General features: G+C 43.3%; 2 protein-coding genes and 1 pseudogene across 2 annotated transcripts in view; 1 reads left to right on the top strand and 2 right to left on the bottom strand.

Moving 5' to 3' along the window:
- Positions 1-10,068, bottom strand: part of LOC118370280 (radixin-like) — a 45,086-nt gene extending 35,018 nt beyond the window's left edge. Inside the window, exons 1-2 of the mRNA XM_052499286.1 lie at positions 9,836-10,068; positions 4,900-4,991 (exon numbers count right to left, since the gene is read on the bottom strand). Of these exons, the coding sequence (XP_052355246.1) occupies positions 4,900-4,911 (12 nt within the window). The 5' untranslated portion in view covers positions 4,912-4,991; positions 9,836-10,068. The remainder of the gene's footprint in view (positions 1-4,899; positions 4,992-9,835) is intronic.
- Positions 10,069-15,460: 5,392 nt separating this feature from the next.
- LOC118370273 (toll-like receptor 13) lies at positions 15,461-17,295 on the top strand (annotated as a pseudogene).
- On the bottom strand, positions 16,678-22,862 carry hpxb (hemopexin b). Its single transcript, XM_035755218.2, has 10 exons — positions 22,708-22,862; positions 21,956-21,978; positions 21,542-21,661; positions 20,871-21,028; positions 19,919-20,072; positions 19,047-19,259; positions 18,594-18,686; positions 18,379-18,509; positions 17,801-17,948; positions 16,678-17,512 (listed from the first exon to the last, which is right to left on the bottom strand). The coding sequence occupies exons 1-10, from the start codon at positions 22,767-22,769 to the stop codon at positions 17,286-17,288; spliced, it is 1,329 nt and encodes a 442-aa protein (XP_035611111.1). The 5' UTR covers positions 22,770-22,862; the 3' UTR covers positions 16,678-17,285.
- Between the last annotated feature and the right edge of the window lie 5,114 nt (positions 22,863-27,976).

Below are 27,976 nucleotides of genomic sequence, written 5' to 3'. Positions count from 1 at the left end.
ATAGCACCGGTTCTGATTCTGGCCTAGAAGAAAACGGCACAAGAATCTAAGGAGGACTCATATTAGGGCAATTGGGAGTGTGATCAGGTGTGTGTGTGTGTGTGTGTGTGTGTGTGTGTGAGGGACATGGTCAAAGGGATCTGTCTTTTGCCTCTAGCGGTCATGTTTCCCACCATCCATGTGACTGAGTCAGTAGGGCAGAGCTAAATGTGGACAGCCAAATTCCACAGAGGCCATGCATGAACAGAGTGGTGATGAAAGGAAGGCCGAATGGACCACACAGTGTGTGTGTGTGTGTGAGAGAGTTCTAGAAAGGTTAGCCGAGACACTTTTCAGTCAGAATCTTTATCCTGTTGCTCGTCATGCATTTTGTTTAGAGGATGAGTCTTCTCTCAGACAATCCCCTCAGTAAATGTGCAGCTGTTTGTCCATAAGCTGTTTACATAGGCTTTGCTGAGAGGAGGTCTCAGACAGACACACAGGACTGCTCTCCTTTAGTCAGAGAGGAGTTGTTAATCTGGCCAGCTGGGCAATAAGCAGCTGTCTGTCCGGTTGATTAACCCCCCTACTGGGGAGGAATCCCCACCTACACACGTACTAAGGATCAGGTCGGGTGCTTGTCAACAGAGCACAGGATCAGGAAGCGTTCCACTCAGACTCATAGACCAGGGGTGTATTCAGTTTGCTTGAACGCTTGGTACGTTGCGGAACGGTTTGTAATGAACAACACATTTTTCCCAAAACGTTCTGGTATGTACTTGAACAGACAGATAGGTTTGCTCCGTTCGGTGGGTGTGGCTTGAAGCAAAAAACAAACAGTGGTGCATTTTGAACACACAATCCAACCCCTCCCTGTTTTTAACTGGTCGTTCAGTACAGCACCGTTTCAGTTCAATTAAACATCCCATTACATTTGTATGTACTGAACGCAGCCCTGGACAGTGTAGCCCTGGACTGTGCAGTGCTGGGCAGGCTAGAATGTTAACTAGGGCCCAGTCAGTCTGATTGGACAGGCAGGCGTGAGGATAATGGATGCTGCTCCAACTTTGTGTTGTTGGTTTATCTATGCGATTTGACAGAGCTCACCAAGGCCTTGCAGAGCTTTCACTAGCAGACAGAGATATAACAGAAAACAAAGCTAGCAAACAAGGCTGCAGTGTCACCCAGTGCCCCCCCACCACTTACAGCCTGTCCCCCTACTCATCCCCCTACCCTTCTTCCACAGGATGTTGACACAGCTCTCCCATTTATATGGGCCCAATTCACACTCAGGCCCTTCTGCAGCAAACCAAACAAGACAGAGAAAACAGGCACGTCCCTTCCTGTGGGGTCTGTCGGGTCATAAACACCACCCGCCAAGCTCACGGGAAGGGAGGAGGGGTTTGGTCAGCGTGTGCCAGTTCTTATGCCCAATGAATAATGCAGGTTATTCAGTATAGGCTACCCCAACCCCCCTGACCTCACACTGTTACCGCTACCCCAGAGGTGGGCTACCAGCACAGCAAAACACAGGCCTTACCTGGGGTACAAACAAGCACATGGACTCTCAGCCCTACTAAGCAGCCTGCCATTAAAAGTTAGGAGCAGTTTGACTTCCCAAAGCCATTTTTAACATATTAAAATGTTCCATCCTCAGTGCAGTTTCATTCACCTGCTGAATTTTAAAAACAGGTTAATTAATCCCATCATGAATTGTAGCTGGATTAACCTAGAGTCTAATCCCAGTCTAAACCAAGAGAGGGGTTCTAAAATAACATATGGAATTGTTTAAAGATGGTCATACAAATAATTATTTAGATATTTGATTTTGAATTTTAAAGAACTCTAAGGTATCAAAAATAAAAAATAAATTTTTGTTTAACAGATTCACTAAATGGTAGATCATTTTGATTTATTTTTGGGACTAAATTTCTTCTGAAGTGTCTGTCCTATATCTGAGAGCTATAAGAAAAATCAGGAAATTACTTAGACATGAATTTATCCCTTTATTTAGGCACTAAACTCTCCATATATACTTCCATTAAAACAAATATATATATATTCTACTAGTATTGGAGAACACCATAGTGTTCGTGAGAGTCTCAACTTTCCACAGAGTGGTCACATGAGTGTGTACCCAAACCGTTTGGACGCTAAAGACAAGTTGGCAGAAGAGGCTGTATCGACTTCAGATGAGTCGTATGGTCGTCCGAGAGCAAAACGGAGTACACCATCGTGTTCGTGAGAGTCATCTCTCATCATAGTTTGTAGGCTAAACCTTTCGTACGCTACAAACGTTTTCATGAGAAGACAGATTTTCGGAACGTCTCATGGTCTGACAAACACCACTCTAGCTCTCCCACCTTTTACCGCAGATGCGGAAGGGGGTTATCGGTGGATGCAGTAGCTTGAGATGCAGCCCATGCAAAACATAACATCTCTCTAGCTTAAACAGACAGATTTTGATGGGGATGTTTTTATTACAGTGCCTTCAGAAAGTACTCAGACCTCTAGCGTTACAGCCTTATTCTGAAACTGATTCAATTGTTTTTTTCCTCAGAATCTACACACAACACCCCATAATGACAAAGCAAAAACAGGTTTGTAGAAATGTCTGCACATTTATTAAACAAAAACATGGAATATCACATTTACATAAGTTTTCAGACCCTTTACTCAGTACTTTGTTGATTCACCTTTGGCAGCGATTACAGCCTCAAGTTTTCTTGGGCATGACGCTACAAGCTTCTCCCATTCTTCTCTGCAGATTCTCTCAAGCTCTGTCAGGTTGGATGGGGAGCGTGGCCGCACAGCTATTTTCAAGTCTGGGCTCTGGCTGTGCCACTCAAGGACATTCAGAGACTTGTTTGGAAACTACTCCTGCGTTGTCTTGACTGTGTGCTTAGGGTCGTTGTCATGTTGGATGGTGAACCTTCACCCCGTGCTGAGGTCCTGAGCAGGTTTTCATCAAGGATCTCTGTACTTTGCTCCATTCATCTTTCCCGCAATCCTGACTAGTCTCTCAGTCCCTGCCGCTGAAAAACACCCCCACAGCATGATGCTGCTGCCACCACGTTTCATCGTAGGAATGGTGCCAGGTTTCCTCCAGATGTGACACTTGGTATTCAGGCCAAAGATTTTGTTTCTCATGGTCAGAGTCCTTTGGGTGCCTTTAGGCAAACTCCAAGCAGGCTGTCATGTGCCTTTTACTGAGGAGTGGCTTCTGTCTGGCCACTACCATTAAGGCCTGATTGGTCACCTCTCTGACCAAGGCCCTTCTCCCCCGATTGCTCAGTTTGGCCGTGCAGCCAGCTCTAGAAAGATACTTAGTGGGTCCAAACCTCTTCCATTTAAGAATGGAGGCCTTGTGGACCTTCAATGCTGCAGAAATGTTTTGGTACCCATCCCCAGATCTGTGTTTCGACACAATCCTGTCTCAGAGCTCTACGGACAATTTCTTCAACCTCATGGCTTGGTTTTTGCTCTGACATGCACTGTCATCTGTGGGACCTTATATAGATAGACAGGTGTGTGCCTTTCCAAATCATGTCCAATAAATTGCATTTACCACAGGTGGACTCCAATCAAGTTGTAGAAACATCTTAAGGACTATCAATGGAAACAGGGTGAACTTGATCTCAATTTCAAGTCATAGCAAAGAGTCTGAATACTTATGTAAATTACTTCTGTTTTTGAGTGGCCCCTTTGAGTGGCCCCTGTGTGGCTGACAAACTCTGGGAGACATACTGTGGTCCTTCTGTAGCTCAGTTGGTAGAGCATGGCGCTTGTAACGCCAGGGTAGTGGGTTCGATTCCCGGGATCACCCATACGTAGAATGTATGCACACATGACTGTAAGTCGCTTTGGATAAAAGCGTCTGCTAAATGGCATATATTATTATTATTATTATACTATTCTCTAGTGCCTTTGACAGCGACCTTATCGAAAAAGGATACCTGACCTGTTTCTGCTGTGTGCCGTGTTGGGACGGTGCGCTGATGACTCAGTAGACAGAGAGAATCAGAGGATGATGACATCATCAGTGCACGTCTGCACCTCTCTCCACTGCCATTTCCCCACCACCCCAGATTCCCAATATATCCACAAGGAGAGAGAACAGTGTGTATAGCCAACTGCCATCTTAATCATTTGACAAGAGCCAAAACTAGCCCTGCATAACTCCAGTCTCACACAAGAACAGTTCCCCTACCAGGGCTTCCAAAACACTCCCTCCCCTACAATGTTTTCCTCCACTGACCGTAAATCAAACTCTGTATCATAACTAAGCATAAAATCAAAGCAGGAGTTATGCAAGAGCCACATGACTCATCCTCTAACCCCATGTCCCGACCTGCTTCTTAAGACATGAACAGAGAAACTAGGAGAAACAGTGAGAATGTTCAGTGGATATCGGATACCATGCACTGCATTGAATGGTTTGTTTTGGCGTCTCTTGTACAGCAGAGGGCCCTGGTATTCTCTCTGTCCAATTAGCTGTTAACAATAGCAGCAGTGTTGCAGAGCCTCTGACCCTGTGTCTGTGGCTGAGATGGGCTGAGAGCCTGGGAGGCAGACATACACACAGGCCTACACTACATCACACCATGGGTCTTGGAAGGGAACCATCAAGTGCAAGGGTGAAGGAGGGTGGGCGGTACAAGCACATACAAACTTCCTGTACACTTAAGACACTAGTCTTATCCAGAGTATCTTACAGATAGTCAGCAGTCAAGTCAGTGCATGTGGCCCAAGTAGGAAGTGAAACCACATCCCTTGTGTTGCCAGCAGTACAAACTAAGTTCCCATCGACTGGACAGGAAGCAGTCTAACCAATGAAGACCACAGATGGTTTAGAATGGGTTATCTCGTCCTTTCCACTGCATTACTATTCAGTTCATAGTTCCGTTTCTGAGGTCTTACCGGTTTCGGCATGTTTGTCTCCTCTCCTCCCTTCACCCTGCAGCTGAGAAGACAACTGTCACAGGATGGATAGTTTCCCTGTTTCACAGGACCTAGGGGACAGAGAAGATCAGTTCAGTTATGGGGACACTGTAGCAGATCTAATGCAGGTAGAACAGCTGATGCAACACATGGGTAAGAGAGAAACCAGGGCAAAGGGGAAGGAATGAAAGAGAGGAAGGGGAGTTTAGGTCAGTGGGTAGAGAGGGGGTAACGATGATATTGTCACTGTGGTGTCCGGGTCAACCGGACTGAAATAAAGCTCAGGAAGTAAAACATAAGATAGACCTTACTAAAACAACTGTTGCACAGAGAAATCTCCAATAACTCGTAATAAAATAGAGTTTTCGGGGTCCACGGGGGAGAGAATACTTATGATAGGCACTGTATGTACTCATTTCTAATTTGATAGAAAACTAGAAAATAAAAGGAAAAGAGCACTATCATTAAAGCAAACTTGGTAAGTTATATAGATAATTTGGATTACCTGTGATTTACAGGACACTGCTGAGGTGGAGGACCTCTCATAATAATGGCTGCAATTGGAGTAATGGAATGGTATCAACCACACAGAAACTATGTGTTTGATCAAATTGCTGTTTCAGTAAAGAGTGCAGTGGTAGTGTAATTTCATGACTTGAATCACCTGGTAAGAAGATGTAAGGTTGATTACGCCCGATCCAAATATAGAACGGTTGCCTGGGAGACAATAAAACATGAGACCGAGGGGTCTATTCAATTTCAGCCCTCCAAGGCTTTAGCATAATCTCTCATCCCCCAGTCATACATACTATTGCTGCACTGGGTGAAAAGGGTCCATATCAGGGGATATCTTTACATGACACGTTTTTGATATTCTAGAGGCTACGGACCATTTCCAATGCATATTTTGAGTTGTGTGGATTTGCACCATACCAGGACAAATTCTGAATCCAGACGTGTCTTTTAGACATGTATGATGCTGGAATTACTCTGAATATCACACATGGACATTTCCTATGGCCGGATATGGACACATTCAATATCTTGAGATGTGCGACATCCTATTTCCTCTCTTCATGTTGACAAATACTGACTGTATACATCGCATATCTGTGTTCTCAGCACATTCAAGATATGCTATATTGATTCCAGATATGCTTTTCTTGGCTGATCTCCCTATCTGGATCTTGATATGCCGAAAATAACGACGATTTCTGATGCATTTATGAGTTTTCCGCACATGCTCAATAATTTGTCGAATATGAAATCCATATTTTTTCTTTCATGCAGAAATCATTATGGGATTCCTTCCGTATATCATACATGGTATGGCCGGATATTGAGTCATTAGATATCCTGAGATAGGCCTATGTGGACATCTTAGTTTCTCTATATGACGACAAATACTGACAGTAGGCCTGCATAGTATATTTTCATATGCTGAGGTGACTGAGGTTCATAATCAGGATCCTGATATGCTTTTTGATAAGCTAAATTAAGGACAATTTCTGATACTTCTTTGAATTTCGAGGACATGTTCAATAATTTGAAAAATATAAAATCCATATAATTCTTTGACACTTGCTAAACGTTTTGTATTCCACCAGCCTAAAGGCACACGCAAACCACAAGCTAAAAGCACTGTAACTGGCAGCCTAGCAACAAGAATCACCCCTTTTCTGATGTGGAGTTCCAATTGTCATTTTTTAGATTGTAAACGGTGTGTGGTTGAACTGACAACAAGAAATTAGAAAATGTTCCGAAAATACCTCAAATAAGTTAAAGCTAAAGTGAGCATCTAATTTGAGATGTTTTATTTATATCTTAGTAACGTTAACTAGAATCAAGAAGGTTCGCTAATTAGGGGGGAGCGTAAAAGCTAACTGGTAGACTAGCTAGGTAACAAATAACATTTCTTTCCCTTCAGGGAAGACATTTGGGCGCATTTTATATTACTGGTTAATATAAGATCGCTAACCAGCAACTTGGCCTGCTAGTTTGTACCAGTTTGTTTTCTCGTCATGAATGAAGCAGGTACGTAGCTACCTTGTGGTTATGCGAAATGACAATATTTTCTTGCAATATCGACCCAATTTTGATGAACGATTTATGCATTGACAATTTTTGGTGGATTACAGACCAACACTAACTATCACCACGTAGGGCCTGGACTGCCAGGGACCGCCTCTGACAAACCAATCTGCACCCAACGCCCATAACAAAACAGGGCTTGTTTAAGAGTGTGCAACTTTTATTTTCTGTTAAATAAATCAACTACATTTTCAGCATAGATTGGCCTACGTTTGTATCTTTACAGAAAACAGGTGTTCCGATTGGAGCTCTGGATTTGCTATGCTGCATTTTTTAAACAGAAATAGCAGATGTGCTTTGGATTAAATATGACAACATTTGCTTTTCCGTGCCTTGTAGCCTACTTCTGAATATGGCGCTGTATGCTCAGTTATGTCACCTTTATGTGAAGAAGAAGCACAATGATTTTCGGTGCCTGAACAGGTAAAATCATTTAGATGCTGGACATTGATCATGAGTCTGATTTAGTCCATTTTCGATCAGACATATGAGGATGAATATTACATATCATGTAAGGATATCCATTGAAATTAATCATTTGGGGAGAAATATGAATCCAAAAATGATCAGGTAATGACTACAGATGATACATTTCTGAAAGTATGTGGATTCGTTCGTGCCTAAGCATAAAGGCTTAGACACGTCAGCATGTTGACACATACCCTTCCTGAGTTAAAATATGTAAGCGGGTGCACGCTCATCAGGGGCATGTCTTGAAGGGATCTCACCCCAGATATCTCCCTGGACTCATACGGTGGTAGGGAGATTTCTGAGGTCCGGATTGGATGCCTGTAGAAACTGTCCCATTACAGAGAATATCCTATCTCAATATATGAAATGAAGGACATGTGTTTCTGGAGCATGTCTACTCCTTATATCTAATAACATTTTAGATATCCGGAAATATCTAGATACAAGCACCCCCTGATATTGACCCTTTTCGCCCCAGGGCTGCTTTTCAACTAACACCAGCATTCCATCCGAAACAGTTCCTGCCTATATGACAATATTTTGTGAAATGTTTGTTTGTTTTGGTCTTCGGTCATTTTCTTTTGGGATGTTCACGCACACAAACATTTTGAGAGACAAGCCGAAGTCTAGGCGGCTGAAAGTCTAGGCAGCCGAAAGTCTAGGCCCCTTCGTAGCGGATTTGTCAACAGTAGGAATTATTCAATTATTATTATTATTATTATATTCAATTAAGTGTTTGTTGCCATTCAACAAGACGCAACTCGTTTTCATCTAAATGTCTTCACTTGAGAAATACTGCACCAAACATCCTTGGCAAAAACATCAAAATGAATGACAGATCGAATTAATCTAAAATAACTCAAACTATTTTGAGGATGCGTATATTGGCTACGGCATCTCAAGATGCACAAACAGTACTATTTCTGCTTTTTTCTAGTATTTTTAGCAAAGGTCTTGTAAGGAACGATGCGAGCACACTCGTTCAGGTCAACCAGCTGAGTTCGGGTAGGCACCAGTTGAACTGAAGCATGATGCCTTTACACTTAGTGTATACTGATGTTATACTGGGAAACTGAGTTTCTATAGCTAGGGCTGACAATGAGGACTTGTGAAGAGCAGAATCAACAACCTCTGCATAATCAAAACAGTTGCTTTGTGAGAAAGGTGAAAGTCCAGTTAGCCATGGTGATGTAAACGACAGCTTTGGCCCAGTGAGACATGGGCGCCAGCCCACGTAGATGTAAACAGAAATGGATGAGCCTTTTGGGTAATGGAGGGATGAGATGGAGAGAAACCTGCTTTGTGTTTGGTTTCCTTGCCATGACATTAACATTAATGAATATTGTGATACTGGTATGTCCCGGCCCTAGACTGTCAGTGATAAGTTGTAACATTGTGTGCACCTCTGATGCAGTGCATTGAGTCCTGGGCAAACACTCCCAAAAGTTAATTTCAAGTGCATGTTCCTTAACAATGATGGGACCCAGAATTGGGGGAAAAATGTACTGACTGGCAACCACGTATGCAATTCAAAGCAACCAAATCCAGCAGATCATTGGCATTAATGACCCTCAACATATATTTCAAACAGATGGTAAATTGAGTTAAGTTTAGTACGATAGACGGGTGTGCCTGAAGGCACTTATGTACAGCTGCTGATTATTTTCTGCAAAAAATGTGGTCATGCGTATAAAAAAAAACGTTGGGTAGGACCAGTGTTTAATGCACTGCGGTACATAAGTATTGGCGCCTGTAGAAAGTAACGGAATTATGTGTAGGTTATAATTTGTAGACCGTGATCGCGTTGAGCAACATTGTTTCAATCATTGCGACACTGGTTACACTACTCACCCGCCCGCCTCCCTTTGCAATAGATGACAACCGTCAAAACGCGCCAATGCTACATTGTAACAGGTTAACCCAACTAATGAAACGAAATTATACTTGCTAATAATGATACGCCATGGCTAAGTAAAACTGGAATGATATTATAGGCTACGTTTCGGGTCTAATAACACAAGGCAATGCATTTCACACTAATAAAAACGTTATTGCAAACAAGATAAGTCAAGTTTTGAAATCTTCGCAAGACAGATGTGACCGCGTGTCACATAGCCTAATGTTGTGCTTTCGTCTAAGTGCAAACTATTATTGCGCAAATAATGAAGTAGCTTGTCTGCCAAAAAAACGTTTTTCAGGGATAAAGACCGTTTAAATTTCCTCACAAATTTATCAGTAATAGGTTGAAATGAAGGCCCGTCTTAGCCTACTTTTGCAACACGTCGAGTACACAAAAATCGCCCCTTTTTCATCAGCTTTGCAGAAGCTCTTCCAAGGAGACAGACAAACTCACCTCTGGTGAAGGACTAAGGCTTCAAAGACCGACAAAATCCCGAGTATTCAATGCTTTCAGGTTATCCAAGCTGTAAACTAAACGACTATATTTCATGTACCCTTGTCACCTCCAATGTTCTCGTGAAGCCTGTTAGAACGGACATGAGTGAAAAAACCGTGCAATTGAGATCCACCGTAAGGCGATTTGTGAAGACATTCAATATGGCCGTCGGACTAGTCGAGGCCAGGCGTGGTTGATTTAATATGTGGGGGTACCCGCTCTGCTCAGTAGCAGCGATGAGAACTCCCCCAACTTTAAAATAGAGTATTCTAACAGTCTCGGTGGGTGTACTCCATGCTGTCATAGTTGTGTGTACAATATATGATACTAAATGGAGGGAGAAAATCAACATACCAAATCCTACGAATTGCCCTGAAGCCAGGATGCACACATACACCTTGTCCTTCTAAGTTATCTCCATTTATTCCAGTTTCCTTCCTTTCACCTGTGGATCAAATATAGTCGATGGAGTATGCATGATAAATAGAACAATAACATGGGGAAAGTCAGTACACAAAGGGAAACAGTATCTATATTAGTTATATTATATCATAACGAGCATGCTATCAGCTTTGTCTCAAATAAGGACTCTCACAAATAAGGACTCTCTCTCAAATAAGGACTCTCACAAATAAGGATGTCTGCCATGATGTCTGTGAATACTTCTCTCATACCTGCTTTGTAAAACACTGAACCCTTTTCCATTAAGTCTTTGTCTTCACAGAGCATCACAGAAACATTGGTGGGAAAAGTACCCAATTGTCATACTTGAGTAAAAGTAAAGATACCTAAATAGAAAATGACTCAAGTAAAAGTCAGCCAGTAAAATTCTACTTGAGTAAAATCAAGGGAATTTGGTTTAAAATATACTTAAGAATCAAAAGTAAATGCAATTACTAAAATATACTTAAGAATCAAAAGTAAATGCAATTACTAAAATATACTTAAGTATCAAAGGTCAAAGAAAAAATAATTTCAAATTTCTTAAACCACACGGCACCATTTTCTTTTTCCTTTTAGTTACAGAAAGCCAGAGGCACACTCCAACATTCAGACATCATTTACAAACGAAGCATGTGTGTTTAGTGAGTCTGCCAGATCATAGGCAGTAGAGATGACCAGGGATTTTCTGTTTATAAGTGCGTGAATTAAACAATTTTCCTGACCTGCTAAGCATTTAAAATGTAACGAGTACTTTTGGGTGTCAAGGAAAATGTATTGAGAATGTATTGCTTCTACACCTGCATTGCTTGCTGTTTGGGGTTTTAGGCTGGGTTTCTGTACAGCACTTTGAGATATCAGCTGATGTACGAAGGGCTATATAAATACATTTGATTTGAGTAAAAAGTACAATATCTTCTTAAGGAATGTAGTGAAGTAAAAGTAAAAGTAGTCAAAGATACCCCAAAAAACTACTTAAGTAGTACTTTAAAATATTTTTACTGAAGTACTTTACACCACTGCTCACAAATAACTCTCCTTCACTCAATAATCTTCCAAGGCAATGCAATGAATTCAAACATGAGAGTTACGCATTATGGATCCATTTATAACACTGATAATGTTCAGCTCTGTGAAGACGTTTGTTTAAATTTCATCAGTAGGTTTTGTTCGGCTATATTTCCCGTGAGCCTAAATGGGTATACTCTTGAAAAAGTTAAGAATTCCATGTTGCATTCCCTGATCCTTCTTTACTAACACATAACTTTGCATGCTACGTCATCTAGTGGACACAAACTGTTATTACACTAAGGAGACACGAAGAAGTGTCTCTTCTAAAACACTGGTTTAGACATTTCCTTGACCACGCAATTAAGCATAACTTGATGTTTCAGAGATTTACTGTTTTAGGTGAGCAGCAATCATAGCATTTTGTATTTCATCAACAGCGGGAGATTAGTAAGTGCTAGAACCAGTTAGAATTGTAGATCTTAGTTAATATAATAATAATATATGCCATTTATCAGACGCTTTTATCCAAAGCGACTTACAGTCATGTGTGCATACATTCTATGTATGGGTGGTCCCGGGGATCGAACCCACTACCCTGGCGTTACAAGCGCCATGCTCTACCAACTGAGCTACAGAAATGATTTCTTAATTCTAAATTCACTTTATTATTGGGGTCAGCAGTGGGTCTACATTCTCTCAGCTGAGACTCTTTGTTTCCTGATGTATTGCTGGGTTCTTGCTGATTCAGTATGTGGGTACTTCCTGAAAAACTGCACAATCTGGGGTAATCTCAGTAACCTAACATGAAAGTACTCTGTTATAACAGGAATCTTGAAGTCATACCTATAGATATTCCGTGGAAAGTAAGCAATTTAGACTTGGCCATGAATAAGATTTCCAAGTTCGTAAAGTTGGATTTTAAAGGCCTATCAAACCTAAAAAATCTCTCAAGTGGATGATTGAGACAAAAAGGCTTCTCAACAGTTTTTACCCCCAAGCCATAAGACTTCTGAACAGGTAACCAATGGTTACCCGGACTATTTGCATTGTGTGCCCCCCCAACCCCTCTTTTACGCTGCTGCTACGCTCTGTTTATCTTATATGCATAGTCACTTTAACCACACATCCATGTACATACTACCTCAATTGGCCCGACCAACCAGTGCTCCCGCACATTGGCTAACTGGGTTATCTGCATTGTGTCCCACCTCCCGCCAACCCCTCCTTTTACGCTACTGCTACTCTCTGTTCATCATATATGGATAGCCACTTTAACGATACCTACATGTACATACTACTTCAATAAGCCTGAATAACCGGTGTCTGTATATAGCCTTGCTACTCTTATTTTCAAATGTATTTTTACTGTTGTTTTATTTCTTTACTTACCTACACACACACACACACCTTTTTTCGCACTATTGGTTAGAGCCTGTAAGTAAGCATTTCACTGCAAGTCTACACCTGTTGTATTCGGCACACATGACAAATAAACTTTGATTTGATTGTGCTCTTGGACACCTAGAAGCTCTTCGGGAGCTGGGTTTGGCTCATAACAGACTCACAACCTTGGCAGACCATTTGTTTCAGGGCCTGGCCAACCTCTCCCTGCTACATCTGGACAACAACCTCATTGCAACCGTCAGCTCCTCCTCCTTTCAGCCTCTCTCCAGTTTGAAGACAGTGAATTTAACCAAGAACAACCTTTATATGGTTGGCTGCCTAGAAGGCAAACCATAGACTTGCTCCCACAAAATGTCCAATGCTTGGTCGAGACAGTCGGCCGTGGCCTGGAACCCCTCCATCATACTGCGAAGCAACTCCTAGTGCCTACCAATGGTGGCTCCTTGGGAGGAGATAGCGCAGCGTAGCTGGTCCAAGTCTGCTGGGTCAGTCATGGCCAGTTCGTACTATCAGGAATCAAGGTAAGACCCAGATACAGACTGTCGAAGTAACAATGTTTATTGTGGCAACAGGGACAGGCAAAGACAGGTCAAGGCAGGCAGGGGTCGAAAATCCAGGGTAAGGCAAAGGTACCGGACAGCAGGCGGTCTCAGGGTCAGGCAGAGTTCAGTAATCCAGAGGTGGAGCAAAGGTACAGGACAGCAGGCAGGCTCAGGGTCAGGCAGAGTTCAGTAATCCAGAGGTGGAGCAAAGGTACAGGACAGCAGGCGGTCTCAGGGTCAGGCAGAGTTCAGTAATCCAGAGGTGGAGCAAAGGTACAGGACAGCAGGCGGTCTCAGGGTCAGGCAGAGTTCAGTATTCCAGAGGTGGAGCAAAGGTACAGGACGGCAGGCAGGCTCAGTGTCAGGCAGAGAGGTCAGACGGGCAGGTACAGGGTCAGGACAGGCCAAAAACCAAGAGGGTGACGAAAGAGAGGCTGGGAAACGATAGGCGCTGACAGGAAAACCTCTGGTTAGCTTGAACGAGCAAGACAAACTGGCAACAAACAGACAGAGAACACGGGTATAAATACACAGGGGATAATAGGTGTTGTGTCTTTGGCTATGCCGGATTAAGTGATATGACATGCTATTCTATAAAATAATTTCTCCGCAATTAATATCACCTGATTGAGCTAATCATGTAAATGTAATTAACTAGAGTCGGGCACCACAAAATAATATTTATAGAGCTGTTATCTTCCGAATAAACTCTTAACAACCTAGTAATATTTTACATCAATAGCAGTCAATATCAATCGTCATCTTAATTCAGTTTCATCTGAAAGTTGTAAATTATTTTATCTGCACGAACCCTGGCTAATAATTTGAATCAGCAACACAAAATTGGGTTTAATTATTTATTTAAGAAATACCTAACTAATCACACAGAATTACACATACACATAATTCAATCATAACTTGATTACAAATTACGTCATAAAGGAAAACGTCCCTAGCGGGCAGAACAGATATGACAGCTTGTTACACAAAGGAAAAGGGCTGGGTTTGAGTGAAAGAGGGGGAAGACTGAGGAACAAAGGGAAGAAGCTGTGCTATCGTAAATACAGTATCTTATGCATTCTAAATTACCGCTCATTTGGAAAAGGAAATGCAATACATATTTACTCTGAGCTGCGCTTTGGTAGGTTGGTGGTAGATGGAAGGGCGTGTTGCCCAACCAAGTCCTTTGAAGAATGTCTCTGGTGGTCAATTGGATACGTTGTAGTAACGTCGTTGTGTGGTAGACGGGATACTCTGTCTGTTCCTTCCTAACCTGCTAACTCAACGGCTAGGAGGTATCACTTCTGTAGTGAATAAGAGTTCAAAGTTCATACCATTCGCAACAAAAGCTCACGCTGATGTCGGCTTCGTTCTGTTGTTATTATCTGAACCATTCTGACATAGGACCGTCGTCCTACATCCCCGGAACAGAAAGTTCTATTGTCGTCAAGGGCTTATATAGGAAGGGAGAGGAGGGTGTGTTTGAAAAGTTTAATAGCCCATGTCGCTTCACAGGGTGGGCCACTGAGTGAGCAGCCCTATCTTATGAAAATCTAAATTTCTAATTTTAGAAGCTAAAATCAAATTTCATCCCATCACAAATAATTTAATATTCAAACATTTAAATTGAACAACAATTCCATGTGAGTCCGTTAACTCTGATGTGTAGACTTTCCACATAGAGTTTATGTCATTTTATCATTGATGAGAATGTCTCAGATGACAACCGAACTGACTTAGTCATTCGCATATGTTCAATTGTTCGGATTACCAGAATATAGTTAATTTCCCCCCACCTTCTGATGTTCCCAGAATCTCTATGTTAACCAAGGGTTTTGCAAATGTAACCTCACTAGGGTAGAGAGAGGAAAAAGGGGGGAAGAGGTATTTATGACTGTCATAAACCTACCCCCAGGCCAACGTCATGACATAGGGAAGATGGGTGACACCTGGAGGGGGGAGGAGACAAGCACAAGGACAGGTGAAACAGATCAGGGCGTGACAGTCACAAGGGACTATCTCATCTACCTATCAACTTTCTTGAAGGTCTGAAATCTTCATTGGTATTCCAGGCATGGAGTCTTAATATTAAGGTGCTGCAATTAGACATATTCATTCACACACCCCGGTTGTGGTTCCTTGAGATCAGTAAGAATGAGTTCACAGTCCTCACTCCAAAGCTGTTTCACCCAATCTCAAGGCTCAACAGACTGTATCTGTTCAAAGGCCGACTTCAGTCCTTAGATTTCCTCATAGGAGCAAACCTCAGCAGAGTCACTTTCTTGCAGGTGAGAAAGAACAACATAACAGTAGTCAATGAGACAATAAGTTGCGTTCTTTCCCTGCATTGACATACCTGGACATGCAAGATAATCATTTTTCATGTGGCTGCAGCAATGCTTGGTTTGTCCAGTGGATGGAGAACGACAAGCAAACACAGGTTGTTGGCTCCACAGAGTTTACCTACAACTATCCTGCCGAGCTAAAGGCACCAAGCTGTTGGATGTTGAGCTTCAGTTCTGTACAGTACACTTATGACTTTACTACTACATCTCTTCCACTTCTCTGGTCCTCCTCACCCTGATAGCATCCTTTGCCTACCACTTCCTGAAATGGCAGGTAATAGACGGCGATTACCTCTTCTTGGCTTTCCTCCATGACACCAAGCAAAGGAATAAACACAAGCCTCGTGGATGTCAGTATGATGCCTTAATCTCCTACAACGTCTACGATGAGCCCTGGGTCCTGAAGGAGCTTCTGCCAGAGCTGGAGGGAGAGCAGGGCTGGAAGCTGTGTCTCTACCACCGGGACTTCCAACCAGGCAAACCAATCATAGACACCATCTACGGACGCCATCTACGGAAGCTGCAAGACCATCTGTGTGATCAGCCACCGCTACCTGAAGAGTGAGTGGTGCTCCCGGGAGATCCAGGTGGCCAGCTTCCAGCTCTTTGATGAGCAGAAGGATGTCCTGATTCTGGTGTTCCTGGAGGAGATCCCAACCCACCAGCTGTCACCCTACCACCGGATGAGGAGCTGGTGAAGAGACACACCTAGAGCTGAGAGCTGGGGAGCACACCAGGGTCTTCTGGCAGCAACTACGGTTGGCTTTAGAGACCAAGGACGGCCCTGCTGAAGAAAATCCCATCCTCTCTGGGGTGGAGGCACTGTTACTGTGACTACTTGATTTGAAACAACCATCACGTTCTGAACCTTTTCTTTACATCTGCATGGGAATATCATTAAGAAATGCTTATACATAATTAGCCAGTTCATGATCACATTTACCTGTAAGACTTATTTTTGCGGGTCATACTGTAGAATTACTCATCTGAATGTATTAATTGATTTTTTTTCCTGTATCTTAATTATCTCATGAATGAATGCAATATAATCATACTATTTCAGGTTCTTTGTATCTTTTTAATTCAACTCATCTCTGTCATACACAAATGTTCAACAAAAATGTGATAAAATATTATTTGAACCGTAAAAAACATTGTTTGGGTGACTTGTGAGTTGTGGTGTCAAGTTAAAGTAACTGCCAAGTGTTTCCAGATTTCTATGAAATATGTCCTATAATTCATTCCAATATGAGATAGTTTTCCTTCCACATTTAAAAAAAATGAAGTATGTTTAAATGCAGCTTTTCTGTGTTGGAAAGGATGTGTGGGTACCCCAACACAACAGAATGGTTTTGGCATATACTGATCATTACAAATATGAATGCGATTAGAACACTGATAATATCATCCTCTATGAGGAAATAGCAAGCAGTCTGTTTGAGATTAAAAAAAATTACCTGGGATTTCGGAAGTGTTTTTTCTCAAATGTATGCTTTGGCCACAGAAAAGAGTATAGGATGAGTCAACATTATTTGGGTATGAGTTAACAGAAAACCTTTCCTGGACAGTTACTTTAACATGTGATTATACATTTTGATGTTGTCCATTGAGAACAGATGATCACAGTTGTTATTCTTCGAAAAGGTATCTAACATAAACTGACTCCTATTCGACACAGCCCATCATGTCTGGGGTGATTTTTTTAGGCTCTTGGAGCATCCTGCTGGAAGCCAGGAGGCTGGGGGTCTCGTAGTGGTAGTACTCAGAGCCCACATACACTTTGACTCCATCAGGGCCACACATGCCTGCCTCGATGCCGGAGATGGGCAGTGGGGACTCTCTGGCTACTACCCTAGGGGTGGCAGACAGGTCAATGTCCTTCATCATCCGTCCTATAGGGGGAAATAGAGACAGGAAAATAGTTTTTCACTGAGTGTGTGAAAGGTTCCCAAAGATGACGCCACGTTTGCCCCGCAGGTCTTGTGGCACGTCAGGCCTCTCCAGCAGGGGGAGGTAATGAGTCATTAAAGGTCCAATGCAGCTGTTTAATTTTTTTTTTTTAACATCAAATAATTTCTGACACAGGAAAATCACATTTTTTGTGAATATTGATGTAAAAAGAGCAACACTTTTTGGGGGATAGATTTGAATGTACTCAAGTTCAATGTCCAATTAGTTACCTTGAATAATGTGCACAATATGGTGATCTGCACAAACAAAGGCTGCGTTCACAGGCCCTTCGATGCCCAGCTCCTCATTCAGGCTTTTAGGGTAGCCCTCAATCAGAGTGGAGGGAGCTGCTGATTTGTAGATGTAAACTTGGTCGCCCTGTCAACCGGAAATGGTGACATTCAGGTGTGTTTTATGTGCCATGGGACAAACAGAGGCATGATGATGTAACAAACAGTTGACTGAATGAAAGTAATTTTCTATACACTCAAATCAAATCCATTTTTGTTGTTGTCACATCCTTCGTAAACAAGTTGTAGACTAACAGTGAAATATTTACTTAAGGGTCATTTTCCATCAATGCAGAGTAAAAGTGACACGGGGAGTAAATACATTGAATAACAATAAAGAGTAAAAAATAACATCAGGGACTACAAGTACCGAGTTGATGTGCAGGGGTACGAGGTCATTGAGGTAGCCATGTACATATACTGTAGGTAGGGGTACTGTAGTGAGTAAAGCTCTGAACATGTTATTTATCGCAAGTTAAGTCCCTGTCTTCCCCTACATCCTGTAACCTTTGACCCACCTTGATAATGTAGATCTTGTCACTGTAGGAGAAGACTGCATCCACCCCGTTGGTCACTTCCTTCCAGGTTCTGGCAATGGGGAAGGTATGTTTACCATCACGATGGGTGTCTAGACGCATATAATTATGACCTGAGGAAGTGGGACGGAGGTGAAAATTGGCAACTGTCTAATGCGAGTTGTGCGCACAATTGAACACAAAGGCTTAGTTCTTACCAGTGAAGGCATAGGTTTTGCCTGAGTTGTCTGAGGTGATGGCATCCAATGTCACTTCACTGCATTTGGGAACCTTTGTCTCACCGCCATGGCCTACAATCCAACAATAACATGTCTCAACACAATCCAAAAGCTTTTTTTCCCTGAAATGGTGTTGTTATTACCATTCACCATTCATCTGTTCAATCTCACAGCATGCACACTGGGCAGAGGAGGCTGGTGGGATGAGCTATAGGAGGACACACTTATTGTAATGGCTGGAATGGAATAATTGGAATGGAGTCAAACACGTGGTTTCTATATGTTTGATGTGTTGATGATGCCGTTCCATTTATACCATTCCAGTCATTACAATGAGCCCATCCTCCTACAGCTCTTTCCACCAGCCTCCTCTGACAATGAACTGATTTTGATAAAGGAGGAAGGGTAACATCCTTTGCATGGTTCTCTTACCGAAATTGGGGCACCTCATGAAGTAGTGCCTGGAGTCCTTAGGGTACACACCATTCACCTCCCCAGATACAGGGTGGAACCGGGTGAAGTTGTGACCATGGAAACAGTAGTATTGCTCTAGCCAACGGAAGGCAGACGTACAGTTGGGCAGGTGGGCCCACTGTCTCTCCTTTACTGACTGAGTGGCGATGTCATAGTTGTACACTTCTTCTCCTGTGAGAGAGAAAACATATGCTAGGCAGCACACACCAAGACTAGAAAACTTGATATGCATAACACATTTCCTGGTATGTTGTCTGTGAATAAATTATAAATGTTTAGGGCCTCCCGGGTGGCGCAGTGGTTAAGAGCGCTGTACTGCAACGCCAGCTGTGCCATCAGAGACTCTGGGTTTGCGCCCAGTCTCTATCGTAACTGGCCGTTACCGGGAGGTCCGTGGGGCAACGCACAATTGGCCTAGCGTCGTCCGGGTTAGGGAGGGCTTGGCCGGTAGGGATGTCCTTGTCTCATCGCGCACCAGCGACTCCTGTGGCGGGCTGGGAGCAGTGCGCGCTAACCAAGGTTGCCAGGTGCACAGTGTTTCCTCCGACACATTGGTGCGGCTGGCTTCCGGGTTGGATGCGCGCTGTGTTAAGAAGCAGTGCAGCTTGGTTGGGTTGTGTATCGGAGGACGCATGACTTTCAACCTTCGTCTCTCCCGAGCCCGTACGGGAGTTGTAGCGATGAGACAAGATAGTAGCTACTAAAAACAATTGGATACCACGAAAAAGGGGTAAAAATAAATAAATAAAATGTATAAATGTTTATAGCAACAAACCAGAGAAATGTTCATTATGGTCTTATGTGGGGCATCAAAGGGTTAACAGGCTTACCCTTGAAGAATAGGACAGAGTCTGAGTTACACTCTCCCTTGGGGCACTCCACCGCAGCGTCCAGGTGGCTGGGCACCCCTGGGAAGTCCAGCTGGATGTCCTTGGGGTAGCCCTCCTCCAGACTGTGGTTATAGTAGCTGAAAACCTTGTCGTCCTGTAATTGAGGAGGGATGGAGAATACGGAGTATACTAAGTGAGTGCTATCAGAGGTGTCATATACCCCCAAAATCTGAGGGTGCACAAAGTATGTGAGGATGGCAGGGGGGTGGTCCGAAGTTGGAGAATTTAACATTTTTCAAACACCCGCACAGCCTTTTCCTGCAATCTAGAGCCATAATCATTATGCTTTATTATTTGTAAAATAATGTTTATTTTTCTGCATATCTAAGCATATCTCAAGCTTTCTGTCTGTTCCTGACTAATGGTTATGTTTTTAAAGAAACTAAATATGCTTCTCCGCATCTGCTAAAATCTGGGTAAAAGATTGAAGGAATGTGAGTCTTATTCAGTACATTTAGTTATTGCTTGCTTTTATAAAGTCTACCAACCTTGCTAGCAGGCATGCTAGATAAGATAGTTCGACAAGCTAGCTACACCAACTTGATTGAGCCTGTAATGGCTTCTTGCTCGCTAGTTATGCGGTTGGGAGATTGGGAGCCTATCTGGGCTAGCTAAAGTCAACTTCCTAAAATTGCTAGGTGGCTAACAGCATGACAGAGAAACAACAACCAAAAATGTTTTAAAATAAATCAAAATAAATCTCATATATATAGTATGTCTTTTTTTACAGGACAAATCTGAGGGCACATGCTACTATGCCACCTATGGGAACACATGATTGCATAAATTGACTTTTAAAAAGATTGCCCAAGCTGATGAGTCACTAGTAAAACTATGTGTTAAAGTTCCCTATTCATATGGATATCGACTACATCATTGATATTGACAGTACCAGGAAAAAGTAGATGTGATCATGTTTTTCAGGTTTTTCTTTGTTGTGCATGCGGAAGGCAGCGTCAACATGCCCCAGGTGATGGTAGTCATCTAGCTCCCTGAAGAAGGCACTGGAGACCTGAGCTGAACCATTGAAGCCGTTCCACAGGTGATCCCCTTAGAGTAGCATAGTTCAGATCTGGGATCAGATATACTCATGGAAATGTAAACTTACACACTCCTTACACAAATATCTAGTACAAACCCATGTTTACAGGTCATGTTAGCCCATATCAAAATACCCACTAACTAATCCACTACACTCTTGAAAATAGGGTTCAAAAAGGGATGTTTGGCTGTCCACATAGGAAAACCCTTTTTAGTTCCAGGTAGAACTCTTTTGGGTTCCATGTAGAACCTTCTGGGAAAGGGTTCTACATGGAACCCAATAGAGTTCTACGAGGAACCAAAATGATTCTACCTGTAACCAAAAAGGGTTCCTTAAAGGGTTCTCCTATGGGAACAGCCGAAGAACCCTTTTAAGTTCTAGATTGTACCTTTTTTCTAAGAGCGTACCCGTAACCCTAGCCATCCCGATGGGGACATAATGACATTTCATGACAATGACAAAGCCCACTGTAGGGAGAATGAGGGTAAAAAAAAAGACGACTCATAACATGGTTTTGATACCCTTGAAGAAGAAGGTGTGTCCTTTCTCGTCGGGGGCGATGGCGTCAAACTCGATGCCGTCACACCGGTCTGGGTTGGCGTTGTGGTGGACCTGATCCTCGTGGTGGTCGTGGCCGTGGTCTAATGGGCCAGTCAGAGTCAAGGTGAGATGCACGTTGAATGACTTTTCATTATTCCAACATTTCTCCACATGAAAGGGTGCGGTGTGGTGATTTGGAAGTCATGCATCCTACTCTCATGTAAAAGCATGTAGGACATGAGTAACGGGCTGAAAGGGAGTTGAATAACACCTGTGCCTGTGGCAAGTTGCAACCCTAGTTGTTAGCCTTGCCTCTAGCACGTCTGGATCAGTCAATGGGTTGTGAGGTCCTGCATTTTCACAGGCTGTTAAATGAATATGGATCTTAGACTCACCTGACATCATTACATCATGGATCCTGCGTAGAAAAAAAGCAGACATTATTCATCATAAACCATAATGTCCTCATTCTGATGAGACATGAGTGAGGTCATAGAGATGGGAAATGAGATAATACACTGCACATCATGACTCCACCCTCTGGGTAGACAGACCAATAATGATGCTGTAGTATACGCAGCCCTATTCCAAATAGAGCAGCTCAAAGGGACACCTGATTGATATGAAGGGGATCTGTAATGATGAGGTAACGGGGTGAATCAGTGACAGAAGTGCTGAGGTACACGACTGACTTTGACCACTCTTTGTGTGTTTTGGGTTATTGATCCTGCCTTGATCTCTGTGACATTGCAAACAAACTTATGGAACTAACCCAGCCAATGTGGGGGGAGCATAGTATCCAATTGGGTTGTGTAAGACATGTCTTAACACAGCACAGCGAAGCCCATAATGTGTTGAATAAAATAACAATTCAACAAAGTAAGTACAGAGGCAATTTAGAGGCAGTGTATTTTGCTGTGGCTACCCTGAACATGAATAAGAGAATAATAAGATGCCATTTTGGTAACCCAGCGGATAATTAAGAGAGTTGGGCCAGTAACCGAAGGTCGCCGACTGGGTGAAAAATCTGTCAATGTGCTGTTGAGCAAAACACTTAACCCCAATTGCTCCTGTAAGTGGCTCTGTAAAAGAGCGTCTGCTAAATGACTAACATGTAAAGGCTTAGCAGTTGATCAGCAGTACTCACGCTGGAGCAGCATAGCTGAGTGCTAGTGCCAAGCACAGGCAGAGTGTTTGGGAGAGAAGCATCACGTTGAGCGGTCCTCCTCTGGGTCCAGGTACCGAAGAGAGCTGAGCTGAGAAAGGTGCCCGAGCAGGAGCTGACCAGACCTTTTATACTGGATCTGGATTTACCAATGTGCCTTATGTGTGTGGGAGTGTGGGTAGTTCTGCACTTTGTTTACTGAAAGAGCAGTGGGGGGGGGGGGTAGTTCTGTGCTCTGTTTACTGAAAGTGCAGGGGGAGTGTAGGACTTTTTTCTGTTGCAAAATGATTATTTAGCAGAAACTGGTTTTATATATGCATCTCATAAAATGCAAACAATATGAGTTTATATGGCAAATTCTAATAAATATTGAACAGAACATGTTGGGATGTTACACATTAATCTGGTGTGGCCACCATCATTGGGTCAGATGAAATATCATTTCCTGGATTCAATTGGCACACTTTTGGCAAGGACTTTGGACAAGTGAGTTCATCAAGTAGGAGCACAGAAATCAGAGTCAGACAGGGAGATAAACAGTAGTCTGTGACAGAAGGAGCCTTGCTTATCTTTGATCTATCATTTGAAACTATAGACACTGGATTTCTAAGAAAGAAGTCAAAATAAAGAACAAGTACATTGCAACCTCTATCACTCCAGTGTTAATTTGCTAAATTGTAATTACTTCGCTACTATGACCTATTTATTGCCTTACCTCCTTACTACCTTAGCACACACTGTATATAGACTTTTTCTATTGTGTTATTGACTGTACGTTTGTTTAGTCCATGTGTAACTCTGTGTTGTTGTTTGTGTCGCACTGCTTTGCTTTTTCTTGGCCAGGTCGCAGGTGTAAATGAGAACTTGTTCTCAACTGGCCAACCTGGTTAAATAAAGGTGAAATAATTGTATTATTGTTTATTTTTTTAAATAAAGATTTAAACCCAATCCAAATGTTTTTCGAGGTGTCAGTCTCATGATACATGTATTCAATTTTAGTGAGTCATTACCATAGCGTAGGCAATGACACATGACTGTGTTTCACAACATAACTACTGGGGATAGACAGCATTTCAAAAGCTTTCAGACTTCAACCTTACAAAACAAATGTGCAGTCAGACTGCAGTGTACAATAACTGCAGTACATTGTCGTATAACTGTAGTTAGAGTGCAGTATAACTGCAGTATGCTGCAAATACTGTGTCCAAAATACCATTTTCCTTTTACTGCAGTAATTTTGCAGCATAACTGCAGTTACAATGCAGTATAACTGCAGTTCAAACGCAGTACACTGCAGTTATTTTGCAATTACTGCGTCCAAAATACCACAATAGACTGCAGTTACTGCACTTTTAGTTTTAAAACGGCAATCTTTTTTTGTAAGGGCAGAGGTGAAATTACAGCAACATCACATACCCTGTTGTTACACATGATATAAAATGGACAATTTTGTAAAAGTTAGTTTATTTTGTGAGTAATCACCTACTCATAACAACAGCAATTTCAATTTTCATTGAAATACCTATAACTCTAATAACAGAAAAAAAGTTCCACCCTTACTTTTTGGTCAGTGCTAGTGGAGATCCTTGAGACATCCCTACTCTAAACCATAACCCTAACCCTAACCCTAACCTTAACCTTAACCTTAACCATAACCCTAACCCTAACCCTAACCTTAACCTTAACATTAACCTCTACCCTTGCCCTTGCCCAAACCCTAACCCTTACCTAATCCTAACCTTAACCACTACCCTAACTCTAACCCTAACCTTAACCTTAACCTTAACCTTAACCTCTACCCTTGCCCTTGCCCTTGCCCTTGCCCTTGCCCTTGCCCTTGCCCTTGCCCTAACCCTTACCTAACCCTAACCCCTACCCTTACTCTAGCCTTAACCTTAACCATTACCCTTGCCCTAACCCTAACCCTTACCTAATCCTAACCTTACTATAGCCTTAACCTTAACCATTACCCTTACCTAACCCTAACCTTAACCTTAACCCTTACCTAATCCTAACCTTAACCCCTACCCTTACTCTAGCCTTAACCTTAACCATAACCCTTACCTAACCCTAACCTTAACCCTTACCTAATCCTAACCTTAACCCCTACCCTTACTCTAGCCTTAACCTTAACCATTACCCTTACCTAACCCTAACCTTAACCCTTACCTAATCCTAACCTTAACCCCTACCCTTACACTAGCCTTAACCTTAACCATTACCCTTACCTAATCCTAACCTTAACCCCTACCCTTACTCTAGCCTTAACCTTAACCATTACCTTGCCCTAACCCCAACCCTTACCTAATCCTAACCTTACTATAGCCTTAACCTTAACCATTACCCTTACCTAATCCTAACCTTAACCCCTACCCTTACTCTAGCCTTAACCTTAACCATTACCCTTACCTAACCCTAACCTTAACCCTTACCTAACCCTAAACTTAACCCCTACCCTTACTATAGCCTTAACCATAACCCTTACCTAACCCTAACCTTAACCCTTACCTAATCCTAACCTTAACCCCTACCCTTACTCTAGCCTTAACCTTAACCTTTACCTTTACCTTTACCTAACCCTAACCTTAACCCTTACCTAACCCTAACCCCTACCCTTACTCTAGCCTTAACCTTAACCATAACCCTTACCTAACCCTAACCCTTACCTAACCCTAACCTTAACCCCTACCCTTACTCTAGCCTTAACCATAACCCTTACCAAACCCTTACCTTAAACATTTATGGGGTAGGGATGTCCCAAGATTCCCAGATAGCACGGACCGTTAATTTTGTGTTATATGGTGTAAATAATTCACTGCTCTCTACACTGAAGCAGCTATTAAAATACAATTATACTTCTGCTAAATATATTTTTGCTATATACAGCTATACTTCACACGTTTCATATGGTTCATTATCAAACCATGATTATCACATTTAAGGCAATGGGCAAATTAAAAACAAGCTAAAACATTTGCTGCAAATGAAATTGTTCTCTGTGGTCATAAAGATGTAATCTTCTCTACTGTTCTTCACAACTATATACAGTGTCTTCTTTCACAATTTTTTACCCTACATTGTAACTATGATTCACTTTTTCTAGAAGAACATGAAATTCTCAACAGGATTTAGGATTATGCCAAAGTAGTTGTTATTTACTGAAATCTTCATCGGTGTTCACTAGTGAATGCCTACTTCTTCACCTTTCCATCCTCATCTTGACAAGTTCACCCCTCCAGTGCCTGACTTGTATTGATAGATCTTGATACAGTGGTTCATGCTGTCTGACACCACAAGCTGGCCCTCTGGCAGCAGGGCCAGGCCTCGGGGGCTGCTCAGTCCCTGGGTAACAAGTGGCCAGCCTAGGCCCTTGGCAGGGTACAGCAGGACACGATGCAACCTGCCCCAGTCTGCCACCAGAACATCCCCATCACTGTCGATGCTGAGGCCCCAGGGGCAGGCCAGGACGGGCCCCATGCCGGAGCACACGCCCAGGACACGGATGGTGTTCCACCCAGGTTCCAGCACTCGGATGCAAGGCGCACGGCCAGTCTCATTGCCCCGCTCAGACACAGCCATCAGTCCAGAGGTCAGGCAGGCAGCCACCAGGTAGGGCCTGTGGAATCCTGTGATTATGGTGCGTTCGAGCCTGGCGCCTGTCTTGGGGTCCAGCATCAGGGCAGTTAGAGTTCCACGCTTGATGTCGGCCACCAGGAACTCATCCAGACGGGTGACGGTCACTCCCCTGGGTGCATCTAACTCTTCATGGGTGGATCCTATCACGCTACCCCCGAAAGTCTGGAGGAGGCGTCCATGACGGCTGAACACCAACACGGCACGCTCTGCAGCACAGGTCAGCACAATAAGGCCCTTGTCGTTCACAGCCGCATCAAAGTAGTTGCAGATGCGGGCGGATCTCTCAGTTCCGGTAGGGGACACCTGCTGCACAACATACTTCTGAAGGTCGGTCACCTGAATTCGGGCATTGCCACAGTCCACCACAAAGAGCTGCCCTTTGACAGTGGCATGGAGCCCGCTGGGCAGGTTGAAGTCAGAGCGCCCTGAGCCCTGCTTTCCAAACTGCTTGATCAGATTTGCTGACTCAAAGGCACTTGAACCTGCTTCCTCCTCCAGATCTCTCAAGATTGGCCATGGTTTGTCTCTCCTTCTATTGTCTGATTGTTTCTTCTTGGTTGTAGGGTGGCTTTCACTGTAAATAGCCGTCATGGACAGAGATTGGCTCACACGGTTAGAACCTACACTCCTTCCCTGGTATCTTGATTCTCTTTCATCCAAGCTTGTGGGGCTTCTGCCGCCAGACTCAGATCCATTCCCTTGCTCCATGGTTGAGGAGGCAGATGATAGACAGGAGTGGTTGTCTCTCTTAAAACCCAGGTGAGCACCCTTTCCCCCATTGATCAAGGGACGGGTCTTGCTGGAGAGGTCCGCCGTCGACATGGCACGTCGGTGTTCCTGGTTCAGGGAGACATTGTTACTAGGAGAGGGGCTGGTGATGTAGTTGTAGCAGTGCTCACTGCCAGCCGGGGATGGGGGACTCCCCCGATTAGTGGATGTTCCACGGGGGGATTTGCTGGGTGACAGGCTTCGACGTGAGCGCGCGCGTCTTGAAGATAGGCCCAGGAGGCTGTACCTGGGATGGGGTTCTCCACGGCTGGTCTTGGGAGAGGTCTGTGGTTGGTCACTATGTTCAGATCTGCCGCCTTCTGGAGGGCAGGAGGGTTCCTCGCTGGGGATGAGAACCAGGGTCCTTTGCTTTCTCTGACACTTGAGGATGGAGCTTTTCTTGTTTCCCGTTTGTCCACAGCCTGGTTCATCTCCCTCCGACTCCCCTTGGCTGGAGATAGGAGGGATAGCCAGGAAGAGGTCCTGGTCATGTGTGTCTAGCTCATCATCCATGGATGACTCAGATGCTCCTCGATGCCGGGGACTGAGTGGTGGCTTTGAGACTGGTGACTTTGGCTCATCCTTGTCTGTAATGGACAGGCGGAGCTTCCTGACTACACGCATGCTCCCACTATTAGATGCGGATGAAAAGTCCTTCCGAACTTCAAATGATCCATGGTCTCCAAACTTCATCTCCCCTGAGTGAAGAGCACATTTCTTCCCTGTTTCACCGCAGACACCAATAGGATAGTTCAGATTTTGATCCTGGACTTCTACCTCCCCTAACCTAACATCCTTCCGCTGCGTACCGGGCTGAAAAGTGACCCTCTTTAAGGAGAGGGAGATT

Source organism: Oncorhynchus keta, chromosome 37, assembly GCF_023373465.1.
Source record: "Oncorhynchus keta strain PuntledgeMale-10-30-2019 chromosome 37, Oket_V2, whole genome shotgun sequence".
Lineage (NCBI taxonomy): Eukaryota > Metazoa > Chordata > Actinopteri > Salmoniformes > Salmonidae > Oncorhynchus > Oncorhynchus keta.
This window is presented reverse-complemented; position numbering and strand designations above follow the sequence as displayed.

Coding starts and splice junctions, on each gene's coding strand:
- hpxb (XM_035755218.2), bottom strand. CDS start 22,769: ATGCTTCTCTCCCAAACACTCTGCCTGTGCTTGGCACTAGCACTCAGC. Junction 21,662..21,955: donor CCATGATGTAATGATGTCAG/GTGAGTCTAAGA, acceptor CTGGCCCATTAG/ACCACGGCCACGACCACCAC. Junction 18,510..18,593: donor CAAAACCTATGCCTTCACTG/GTAAGAACTAAG, acceptor CCACTTCCTCAG/GTCATAATTATATGCGTCTA.